The sequence below is a fragment of the Pieris napi genome, chromosome 2, assembly GCF_905475465.1.
Source record: "Pieris napi chromosome 2, ilPieNapi1.2, whole genome shotgun sequence".
In the NCBI taxonomy this organism is placed as follows: domain Eukaryota; kingdom Metazoa; phylum Arthropoda; class Insecta; order Lepidoptera; family Pieridae; genus Pieris; species Pieris napi.
This window is the reverse complement of record NC_062235.1, coordinates 12,734,129-12,745,653: the sequence shown is the minus strand read 5'-3', so window position 1 is coordinate 12,745,653 and position 11,525 is coordinate 12,734,129. Positions and strand designations below refer to the sequence as shown.

General features: G+C 31.7%; 3 protein-coding genes across 5 annotated transcripts; 1 reads left to right on the top strand and 2 right to left on the bottom strand.

The window, feature by feature from the left end:
• Window positions 1–81: 81 nt before the first annotated feature.
• Window positions 82–4,673, bottom strand: LOC125057000 (protein sarah). 2 transcript variants are annotated; one of them, XM_047660389.1, is made up of 2 exons: window positions 4,561–4,673; window positions 82–2,108 (listed from the first exon to the last, which is right to left on the bottom strand). In XM_047660389.1, coding segments are annotated over exons 1-2 (690 nt in total). In that variant the 5' UTR covers window positions 4,563–4,673; the 3' UTR covers window positions 82–1,420. The 2 variants fall into 2 exon arrangements, with proteins under 2 accessions (XP_047516345.1, XP_047516355.1); XM_047660399.1 differs by lacking the exon at window positions 4,561–4,673 and adding an exon at window positions 2,413–2,456.
• LOC125057008 (histone deacetylase complex subunit SAP18) lies at window positions 2,721–3,719 on the top strand. 2 transcript variants are annotated; one of them, XM_047660422.1, is made up of 3 exons: window positions 2,721–2,849; window positions 2,953–3,057; window positions 3,258–3,719. In XM_047660422.1, the coding sequence occupies exons 2-3, from the start codon at window positions 2,983–2,985 to the stop codon at window positions 3,660–3,662; spliced, it is 480 nt and encodes a 159-aa protein (XP_047516378.1). In that variant the 5' UTR covers window positions 2,721–2,849; window positions 2,953–2,982; the 3' UTR covers window positions 3,663–3,719. The 2 variants fall into 2 exon arrangements, with proteins under 2 accessions (XP_047516378.1, XP_047516370.1); XM_047660414.1 differs by having other exon boundaries at window positions 2,819–3,057.
• An 880-nt stretch (window positions 4,674–5,553) lies between the features above and the next one.
• LOC125056984 (translation initiation factor IF-2) lies at window positions 5,554–10,615 on the bottom strand. The gene is made up of 2 exons (XM_047660387.1): window positions 10,483–10,615; window positions 5,554–6,692 (listed from the first exon to the last, which is right to left on the bottom strand). The coding sequence occupies exons 1-2, from the start codon at window positions 10,495–10,497 to the stop codon at window positions 5,664–5,666; spliced, it is 1,044 nt and encodes a 347-aa protein (XP_047516343.1). The 5' UTR covers window positions 10,498–10,615; the 3' UTR covers window positions 5,554–5,663.
• Window positions 10,616–11,525: the final 910 nt, after the last annotated feature.

Below are 11,525 nucleotides of genomic sequence, written 5' to 3'. Positions count from 1 at the left end.
TTAACCAAATACATAATTTAACTCAATTTGTATACGAATTTCTAGGACTAGGACTTTAGATCACTAAATAAAATGCACTTATTCCATAATATTTTGTATTTACATCAAACAATAGTAGAAATCACAGCAATTATAACATTTACAATGTGACAGTGAGAAACATTATTAATTTATCAACGAGATCGCATTTATGTCTAATACCGAGACACTCATACTTGAGAATTTAACATGAGATTTTCATAAATTATTACTAACTTGATAAATACCGCCGGTGTTTTTAAAATGAATATTGAAAATGTAAACAAGAAAATACGAAACACATTTATAAATAGCAAAGCAAATAAGATAATTGTATTGCAGATAATTATTGCCAATGTACAATTTAATAAGCTTACAAGATTAACAACAAAACAATTGGCTTGTCTGCAAAAATATACGACCTATTACATTAAAAAGCCAGGTTAAAAAAAAATATATGTTAATGTAAATAATTTTCAATCACAAGAAATAAAAAATATTTTAACATGCATAAATTTATATTATACATATAACAGTTATTATTATATACACATATTTAAAATATGCATTTACAAATCATGCAATTAATTTATTTCTAAAGCTCTAAAGACCATAATTATATATAAATTTTAACATGAGGCCACAACACAGAGAGAGAGAGACATTTAGACCATAAATTCAGAGATTAATAATGATAAAGAGAACCACATAGAGAACTTGTTTATTTATATCTAGATATAAGATTTATTCCAATGAATAAAACATAATAGATATTTTAATAAGAACACCTGAAACAATTAATTTACAAGTGTTGGTAAACATATTGTTAGTCAGACTCTATATAAAAGGTTTTCAAAGATAAATATATTAAGTTGAGCAAACAAAATTGTTTGAATGATATCCTGGAAAGTCATGATATGTTACATTAAATAAGTGTCCTAAAATACCTATAAATTTTGGATTTTCTAACATCACCTTTTAATATTTAAAAATGTTGGTGTTCCAGAAACGGTGTGTTAAATAGATATCCAAAATTAAATCTATATTTATCTAATAACTGAAAACATAAATGTTATGTTATTCAAAAAATAGCACCAATATAATTTTATTATTCCTCACATAAATAAATTAAAAAGCAAATTTATCTACATAAATTGGTAATACTGGGCATAAGTTAATAAAAGTGAATTATATGTAAGTAACATTAATGTGTTTGTAGATATAATAATCGTAAATTTATATAACTGAGCCCATATATTACCAGTTTCATTTAAATTTCACTAATTTTTAGTAACTCTGCAATATCTTTGGCATCACGGGTCAAATTGACTTCTGTGACAGAAAAAAGCATTGGACTGCTACTCTAAAAATATAATTCATCTACAAATTCCAACAAGGCATATCAGTATTCAGGACATCTTGTGTGTTGAATCTTACAGGATATGGGTGCAGGCTCAGCAGATAGGGCTGTGTGCACTATAATCGCAGGCTGTGTCGGAGTAGGGGCATGTAGTTCATGACTTTCTCCAGGAGCCAAACTAGCTATTGCTGCTAATAAATCAGCATTTACTATCGGTTCACCTTCTTCCCGTGGCTCCCATCCAATAGGAGGGCTAGCAGGTGGAGAAATCAGATATTGCTTGACAGGCGCTGGCGGTTGCAGATTCTTCAATGAAATTGGCGTAACGGGTTGGGCAAAATAACAATTAATATAGGTACTATGGAAGTGATACTGATGAAGTTGTACTCGTGCATTGGCTGCGGCTAGAGGGCTGTCGTAGTTCACACGTAGGCGTTTAAAACTTTTTAACCACTGAAAAGTTATATTATCAGAAAACGTACGAAATAAATCTTCAAGTTCTTTTTTCAACTTCTCGTCGGAGAAGACATCGCTTGGTATATTTGTTACAATCACGGACTTTGGTAGATCGTCAAATTCGTTAAGTTCGTCATGGGAATCACTGTCCGGATGTATATCAGCGATATTTGGATGAACATTAGGCATTCCATCTTCAGGATTTATATATACGTCATCTTCTTGAAAGGTTTCGTCGTCTTCTTTGTCAGCCATCGCGACTTGAGAATTAAACCTAAAGTTAAAAATAATTAATCAGTTTACGAAACTGTGATTACTGATCTAAAAATATTTTAACAAATTCAAAACAATCGATCCGATTTCGGAATACATTTAACATAAATGTCAAATGCTTATTGTCAAACCTAGTAAATTAAACCTTGATTGACACTTTGTTTTAAAGTTTCAAATTTAATTTCTAAAAAATATATACATATTATAATAATATATGTTATAGTTAAGAGTAAAATAATATTTATTATGATTTTTATAAATGTATTTGTGGTTTCGGTATGATGTAAAATTTTTATGGCGCTAACTTATTTGACAGTGTTCAGCAGTGCCTAGACGAAGAATGAAGTGGTGTAAGTGGAATTGTAATTTTAGAATTTAGATCATTATAGCACATTTTTAAACATACCTACCTAAACTTACATCTAAAATGATGATTTTACATAGATTTAAAATAAAATTTAGGCTCTAGTCTGTGCCTTTGTTCTAAGTTTTTTGTCACTGTTGTTCTTTTTATAATAAGTTTGCAAGAATATGATAAATAACAAAAATTTTATGTTGGTACAATTTAAACCTTGCATATTCTGCCACACCTAATGGCGTGGACTTTTGTTTTACATAATTTGCTCCGTTTACCATATTTAGCTCTCTAGTGTGTTCCTGTGGTGAATTCTTTATCTGTACTCTGTGGTGTAGTCGTAATTTCATTAAATTAAAAAAAAATCCTATTGTCAAATGGTGAACTGTGTGTATTTACATTTTATGTTTCTTGTCGTCTACCAAACAAACTCGTAAAGCTTCAGCTTTGGATTAGTAACTTTACATTATATTTTTTCATTCTATTTCAGCCCGTTTAACAAACAAATTAAACCAGGGGCATGAAAATGGCGGGAGTAGAATCAATGGTTGTCGAAGAGGTTAAACCGGCAGAAAAACCAGTTGATAGAGAAAAGGTTAACACTTTATATGAATACATAAGAATAGATGCATACTTAACAAAATCTTCTAAATATTAATTCTATTTATAAATATAAGATGAACCATTAAGTCATCTTAAAATACCTTTTTTGCCGATCAATGCATTTGCATTGACAGATTTCTGTTCTTAGTTAATTTACCACCTCAGATTTTATTTAAAATAATAATATTTCAGACCTGCCCTCTTCTGCTTCGAGTTTTTTGTTCAACTGGCAGACACAATTCTCCTGGTGACTATGCAAGAGGTGGGGTTCCGCAGAATGAGTTGCAAATATACACATGGATGGATGCAACTCTTCGGGAACTTACTAGCCTAGTGAAAGAAGTGAATCCTGAGACACGTCGTAAGGGTACTTATTTTGACTTTGCCATTGTGTATCCAGATATGCGGACACCAACATATCGCATGAGAGAAATTGGTGTTACATGTTCTGGTCAAAGAGGGAATGATGATAATAAAACTCTTTCCCAAGTCAAGTTTCAAATTGGCAATTATTTGGATATATCAATCACTCCCGCTAATAGAATGCCTCCTCCAATGAGACGTCCACAACCCTACATGAATAATCGACCATACTAGTGATAAGTGTGTAATTGTAATTTTTTAAAAGTAATTATAGGAACTATGCGAGTACTACTTATAATTTTATATCCTCTCACCTTATCTTCATTACCATTAGACTATAATGGCTTCATAGACTTGTTTTTACAAATTCTGTCATCTGATTTATACTCTGATTTTTCATTCCGTAGAATTCTAACATTTCATAAGTGTTGCTACTAAAAGAGTTTTCCATCGAAAAAGGGACAAAGTTGACCCATTTGAAGGCAATAAAAAAAAATGTGATGTATTTTTTATGTTCTATCTACAAAAAGGAATTCTAAATATTTACTTAGTCATGTGACTTAATACAAAAATAACAAATATTTCAATACCACAAACAATATATCGAATTAACTTTAATTACTTTATTTTATTCTTTAGCTGGCATCATTGCCTACTAGTTCCAGGTTTAGTAAACCTTTTTAAAAACACAAACATATACATTCACTAACAAATAAAATGTATGAATAGATTCAGATGTTCAGAGTTGTATTGAAATGTTTGTCATATCTGACATGTCAAAAAATGATAGCTGTCAGAATTCTACGGAATTAAAAATTAGAGTATAGAAAATTGGTCCCAAGTACTATTAACTAAGGTGACCAACTATTTTTTGTTCATTGAAAATTCCCTATTGCAGATTGTGCAGTTAACCAAGGAGTCATTATTTTGATTTTTAACAACAATGAACGGAAACTCTTTTTTTAAATTTTCGTTTTAACGATTTTTCCTCCTTTTGTAATCGCTCATATTTGAATTAATAATCTAAAAATTATATTAGTAATATATTTTTTATTTTGATTTTAAATAAATATTATAATCTGATATTTTTAAGTAAAATGAATATGAAACTAGGTATAATATTAATACTTACATGCAACTTCCCCTTCACTAGATAAATAAAACTTTATTTTATTTTGTACACCTCAAATCTTGTTTACTTGAACAAAAAGTACGAAATTGTTGGTTTTCTCTTACCTCAAATTAATTAAACAGAAAGGGGATTCCCATAAAACTTTGCCGTACATACTACGCATGCGTCAAGACTGTCAAGCATGCCATACAGACTGCACATCAAAGATCACTGATCAGCCCTGGGGATTACGTACTCAAATATTGGAGAGATAGATATTCCAGATCCATCTCTTGTCACAAATGTAATTTTGACGTTAGAAAAAGAGGTTTGTAGTATTTATCTATCTCTCCAGATACATAATACGGCCTCTCAATTGTGCCGGAAACGGCAGCCATATGTGCGCGCGAAATTCAAATCAATGTCAACCTCGTGTCTGGTGTTTGCCCTGTCCTCTGACGTGCCGGAAACGGCAAGCAAAATGCGCGCGTGAAATTCAAATCACTGTTAAAATAATATTTAATGAATAAAATTGAAATAATATAATCGACAAAATGTTTTAGAAATACGAGTACAAATGAGTATAGAATTATACAAATGAGTACTTTCAGAGTACAGGTTTTGAAAAGAGTACGGTTTGCGAAAAAAGAGTACAAAACTCTGTAAATGAGTACAGTTGGTCACCTTATATTAACAAGTTTTTTATTTACTTTAGTCATTACTGCGGACACAAACTACTGGAAGCAACAATATATTCTGTCTTGCTTAACTAACTCACTACTTATTAGTTGTCATTGTGAGTTGACTGTTCAGACAATTCTTATTCAAATAATAGATTTGAAATTGTATCCCAGTTTGTTCACTTATGAGTGTCAAAATGCACTTTTTTTAAAATTTTCTACTAATATGACACCCAAACTTTAATTCAGCATTTCTATGTAATTTAAACATATTGAAAGAGATAGGAAAATAAAAAAATAACCTATAAAAAGCTATGTTAAATAAAATTAAATGTATTTTTTAAGTTTATTTGTCAGTACTTTAATCATATGTTTCATGATCACGAACTCACATTTTTCTTACAATTAAACCCTAAAATAAATACATATTAAATCCTAAAAGCTCTAGTTATTAGTTGGTGATCTGAATGGCCGCTTCGACTTCTTCCCCATAGCATTGAGATCAATTGTAATACCATTTGGTAATACGGCCTTGTTTTCCTGGTAGTCAATAAAGCCTTTTTGGTTTTGCTCATCTCTTGCGTTGTCACAAGCAATACCGGTCTCATAGTTGTATTCTCTTTTCAAACCATCTGGATCGATGTAACCATATTTGCCCCTTGTAATACAATTATTACCTATAATTTCTTCTTTGAAAGTACCATCGTCATTTTCGAAACCCCAAGTAATACTGCCGTCTTCGTTTTCTTCTCTGTATTTACGGATAATTTGTGAGACTGGCTTCTTTTCCCTGTTGTTCGAAGGAGAGTATTTCTGAGGCGCAGCTTTGACAGGCGCTGCACGGATTGGTTCTTGTGGTCTATTGTATTGTCTGATGGGCTGAATATCATCTTCATCCGCAAATGGTTTTGGTTCAGGGCGAAGAACTGGGCGCTGAGGTCTGCTGGATAAAGGTTGCAACCTGACTGGTTGTGGCCTAGGTTCGTTTCTGATTGGAATAAACGATTGTGGTAGGAGTGGGCGGTATTGCGTTGGTCTTACGTTTTCGAGTTTTGGTAATGACGGGGTTGTTTGCGCAAACGGTGAAGAATTAAAGGCACTAGGGGGTTTTGGTTGGGATGTCGTTGTAATATCGAAATAGTCGTTTTGTGGTTCGGGGGTTGAATAAGCATTGCCATATGCTGTTGGAGTGTTGATTTCTATTTCGTCCTCTGGTTCTTCAGTGACTGGTTTTGCTGGTTCTTCTAAAGACTGCAGACTCGGCCGAGGCGCAGCGTCAACAGATTTGAATGATGGTCTTGCGAGGCCTGGCCTTCTCACTCGGGCAATAGGGATTGGAGCAGCTTGGATTCTGCCTTGCCTAAAACCGCCTTGCCTCGAACCTCCTACTTGGACCGCGCCAGGAATCTGTAGCCTTGGCGGTGCAGGGCCATCGTACTGTGCGTAAGCTGTGACCGCACATAGCGATAATATCTGAAAAATAAAGATAAGTTGAATCGAAGTGCAAAGTCAATTAAGCCAAATAATTTAAAGATCTCGGTACGTTGTCACGACGTGACATAGTCTACATTTACTGTGGAATTCGCTACGCAATCATTGAATACTTTCGAGTGTAACACTAACAGGCCTTGCCACGCACCTGACTTGATTGACTGGCCATGCCCTGTCCAATTCTGTCTCCTTTTCACCACATACCTTTCAAATACCTAAGTTAATATTATGTACGTTATTATTCTCAGATTGTAATTAAATAAGCATCATGTTTTAGTTTTCCAACAAAATTCTGCATGAAAAGTAGCATAAGGAAATCTTTTATGAAATTATTGTATTTACCTGTACTAATTACTATCAAGAAGATTAACAACAGTTTGGATATATGTAATCCTTAAAGTTTAATATAATAAGTAATAGTTTTATTTTATTAAAGTGACGATGTACCTAACCTTCATTAACTAAAGTAAGCATTAATTTTAAAAAAGTAAGGTACTTATTAAAATAATGTTATCACAAATTTATCGGACAACAGTTTATAATGAAATTATTTTTAATTATTATCGGAAATTAGGTCACTTGAAGACTACGTAACCACATAATGAGAATAGTCGCATGTTAACAAACAATTTGCATACATAGCGCTGATAAATAGCAATTATGAATTACTATTTTGCATGAAAAAACTAAGTAGACCTATTAATCCTTAAAAAATATAGGAACTCACATTATTCATATAACTCACGTATGTAAAAATCTACACACAATCAAGTCTCAAAAAATCTATGATTAGAAAACTTAGAATACGATAACGTCTGGGGACTGCGTTAAGAAAATGTAAATATCGACTAATTTTATTTACAGTCGATATAAAGCATAAGATTCGAATACTGGAGAAATAAAAAACCTGAAGAGTGTATAGATAATAAGGTATGTAGGATATAACTGAATGATACTTTCACGTAAATTATAAAAAGTTCCGTGAATAATCTATGATAGTATCAAAACGTGGAAGCAAATTAAAAGCAGGAATCTTGGTTAAGGTAAGGCAGTTTTTCTTTCGGTAAAAAAGGCTGGAATTCGTTGTTTAAGTATCGGGTCTCGGTCAGAAACTTAAGGACGACAACTAAACCGCTCTTCCGACAAGGTTGTTACGTATATGTTATATGTAGTTCATTTATTTTTACATCTACATATTCGCTTTTATAAAGTCGAACCGTTATTTTGGAATAACGTAAGTGCAGCAAATCGTTATATTTGTAATGGATGGCCTGTTGACTTTGAAAACCTAATATTTTGTATGAAAAATATACTAATAGTTTTTTAGTTTCACATTTTAAAGTAGAATAATATAAATTATAACTGCCCATATTAGGGTACTTGAACAACTTTTAATATGCAAGGTTGTTAAAACTGGTAAATGCAATCGTCAAACAAATATATTTTTTTATCTGACATATGTTTACGAAATTATGAATTATTATATATGTGGTGTCAGTACGAGGCTAATTCCGCATGCCTTTGCAATCATATAATTTATTCTAACATAATAATGCCCTATTAAGACCAGAAGTAAAGATAAGATTAATGCAATAGTTTAAGTAACACAAAGCTATACAGATAAGTTATTTTTCTAGAGAAACTTAAAAATGAAATTTCTGTAATAACACATTTAAAAACACCTTTTTTATTGCAACGCGTTTATTTAACACAATTTTATATACAAATAAAGTTTTATAAGAAGTAATTTATGAAGAATCGTTGATTTCTGTTTTGCTAAAAAAATCAACGGAAAATGTATACTTGTATATTGAACGCAGACAATAAAGGCTATTCATGATTGTAGTAAAACCATTGTCAAATGATGTATTATGCAGGACACGTGAACTTAGAGCGCGTTGAAGTCTTTTGTTCTTCAGAATTTGCGAGACCATCTACTTGTTTATTTTAGGTCGCCAGACAAGCTTAAATGGATTAGTCATAGAAAATAATGCCACTGTAGTACTTATGAATCACAATTGGTTTACTTACGCCATTTAACGTTGTATTGTATACTTCAATTCCGGGTACATTTAAAAATTATATAATAAAATAATGAGCCTAATGAAAGAAAATTGACATATTAAACAATCAAATTTGACACACTATTAAAATTACTTGATTCCTCTTTTTGTTACGAGACTTATATTTATAAATATTGTAGTTTATGTGCAACCGTTAAGCAGTTACGATCATTTCTAACTGCGTGATGAATAATTTTATATAAAATTTCACAACAAAGAATGCTTGAAATATCAGAGTGCAATTACTTAAATGCAAAATTGATTGTAATTCAAAAGGTCACTGCCAACCGACGGAATGTAGCATTCTATTGTAAAGGCTTTTAAATCGCTCATAAGTTGTTGTCTTTTGTTGTAGTTTTGATTTCATGTCCTTTTTTGTTATTGATCTTTAAGACATATACATTTAAATATTCAGGAAGATTGGTAATACATAAGTTTCTTATATATTAAAATAATGAAGTCCTTAAAGCTCCGTTTGCCTACACACCCCTACATTAGTTCCTCATTCCAATTTGACGTAACGAATAGATAGTAGCCGTAACTAAAGTACAATAACTTGCAATTTTGTTGCGATTTCCAAACCTATGTGTTGCAGAACGAGAAGTTACTAGCGTATTTATATTTCGCAACGTCAATATAAAATTTTATTTTATTTCTTAATTCCCATGGTCTCATTTAATATCGCAACTGTAGACTGGTATATCGGGTGAATTATTTAATATTGATTTTAAAGTTATACGGATAGCAATGAAAGTGATTTTTTATATAATAATACATATGTTATAAAATTTGTCTAAGTACAACACACAAATATAATAAAATTTTATTTTCATATGCTTATCTGAGGCCATTTTATGGATGCTGTATGAGCCGTCTTCCCTAAAAGAAGAAGAAGTTCGTCGAGTCGAAGGCCTGGACACATTTTGGGTCCCAAAGGTAGCAGAGGAAGTCTATGTATAAGAAAAAATACCACCGAATCTTGTGTCATTCTTGCTTATTTGCCTTTCATTGCTGTCTGTACAACTTTAGTTGAATTATATCTAGTTAAGCCTGTTGGCCACTCGCCAAGAAAATATTGCGTGATTTACGTAATAATAAATACGACAATTGTTTATCGTGTTTTCACATTGAACAATTAGTTCCGCTTTATGAATTAAAAAGGGCATATTTTTGAAAGGTTACGTGAAAACCGATAGGCTCAAGGTTGACTTGTAATCAATACTTTGAATGTTGATTGTAATATGACGACCTGAATGCAATGGTCTATTTAGAGTCCGCCCTCTTTAATATGCTGCTCGGTGACGGAGCTTTGGAATTGTTCTTTGAACTTATATCGACGCCATATTTAATGTAGTATTCATAATTTTATTATTTACCTTTCACTGTTCAAATTTTTTTCTTTAAAGTAATGATTTTATTTGAGGAGACGTTCTCGACGAATTTAAAAAAAAGCAGTATAGTAATTTCGTATTCCAGGATTTTAGTATAAACTTATTTAAATTAGTTTTACAGCGTAATCTTTTAACAGTAAACTTTATTAATACTAAATACAATAATTTTCTAGAAAAAATTGTACTACCTAAATCTGTTTAATAAATGATTAATTAATTGAAATAAATTATTTGAATAATTATAACAATTTTCGAGAAATATATTTTTTAAACCATCCCCTATCTCGCTATAACTCTTGATGAGTTAAATTGACTTACCAGTAACGTCCTCATGCTGTCCTTTCACACTACACAATCACGTTGAACACAAGTATCAAATAAAGGAAATACCTCCCGCGCACGCTATAAGAGGTCGCCCACTCTCGCCTGGCTACGCGACTACCATACCTATTGCAAGGTGACCAACTACGAAGGCATATATCAACTAATATACAGCATATAATGCACAATCCTTAATAAATTGGTTGCACTTGAAGCGGTAAACGGAACAACAATGATTCGACAATTCTATTAAACGTAACGGAGGAAATGCTTTAGCAGAAAAGTTTTGAATTTATTACGTCATTGATAAACCGTATGACACTCGATGCGTTGAACAGGGAGTTGGAGGTTTTATTTCCAGGGAACAAAAATTCTTTGTATTTTCATAGAAAGTAGTTTGATTAAAAGTAAACTTAAATGCTGTTGATAGATAGGTTTTAATAGGTTGAATGCCCACTACTGCGTAGTTTTATTTAATTTGTATTAATTGGCAAAACATTATTAATAGATCCGACGTAAACGAAAACATTAACCTAGTTATTGATCTCGCAACTTCAAATAACCCATGCTCCAGTTTGACATCGAACTAAGACACACCTACAGACTAAACTGGAGATATTATTATGAATAATTTATAATATATCTATATAAAGAAATTTTCATTAAATTTTTCAACATACTGTTGTTTTATTGTAGCCAAGGTTCACTGATACGCGGTCACTGAAAATTTAAGTTGTTGAAGAACTCATTGTTAAAGAACTTTAGCTCGTTTCCCTTTTATGTTTTATTATTTTGTAATCTATCGCTTAGAGAAAACGTATTTATGTCTACGTTACTAAAAATAATAATAAATACAAAGCTTTGAAGAGATCATGATCTGAGTAGGTATTGTAAGTTCAAAATTTTCTGTGGTATAGAGTTATTGCTCTTTTTTTATCACAACTGGGTACCCTGGTACAAGTATAAAGTACGTATGAAAGGGTTCCCTAATCTAATCCATTAAATTTTAATTTGAATAGTATTAATTTTTTTGATTACAT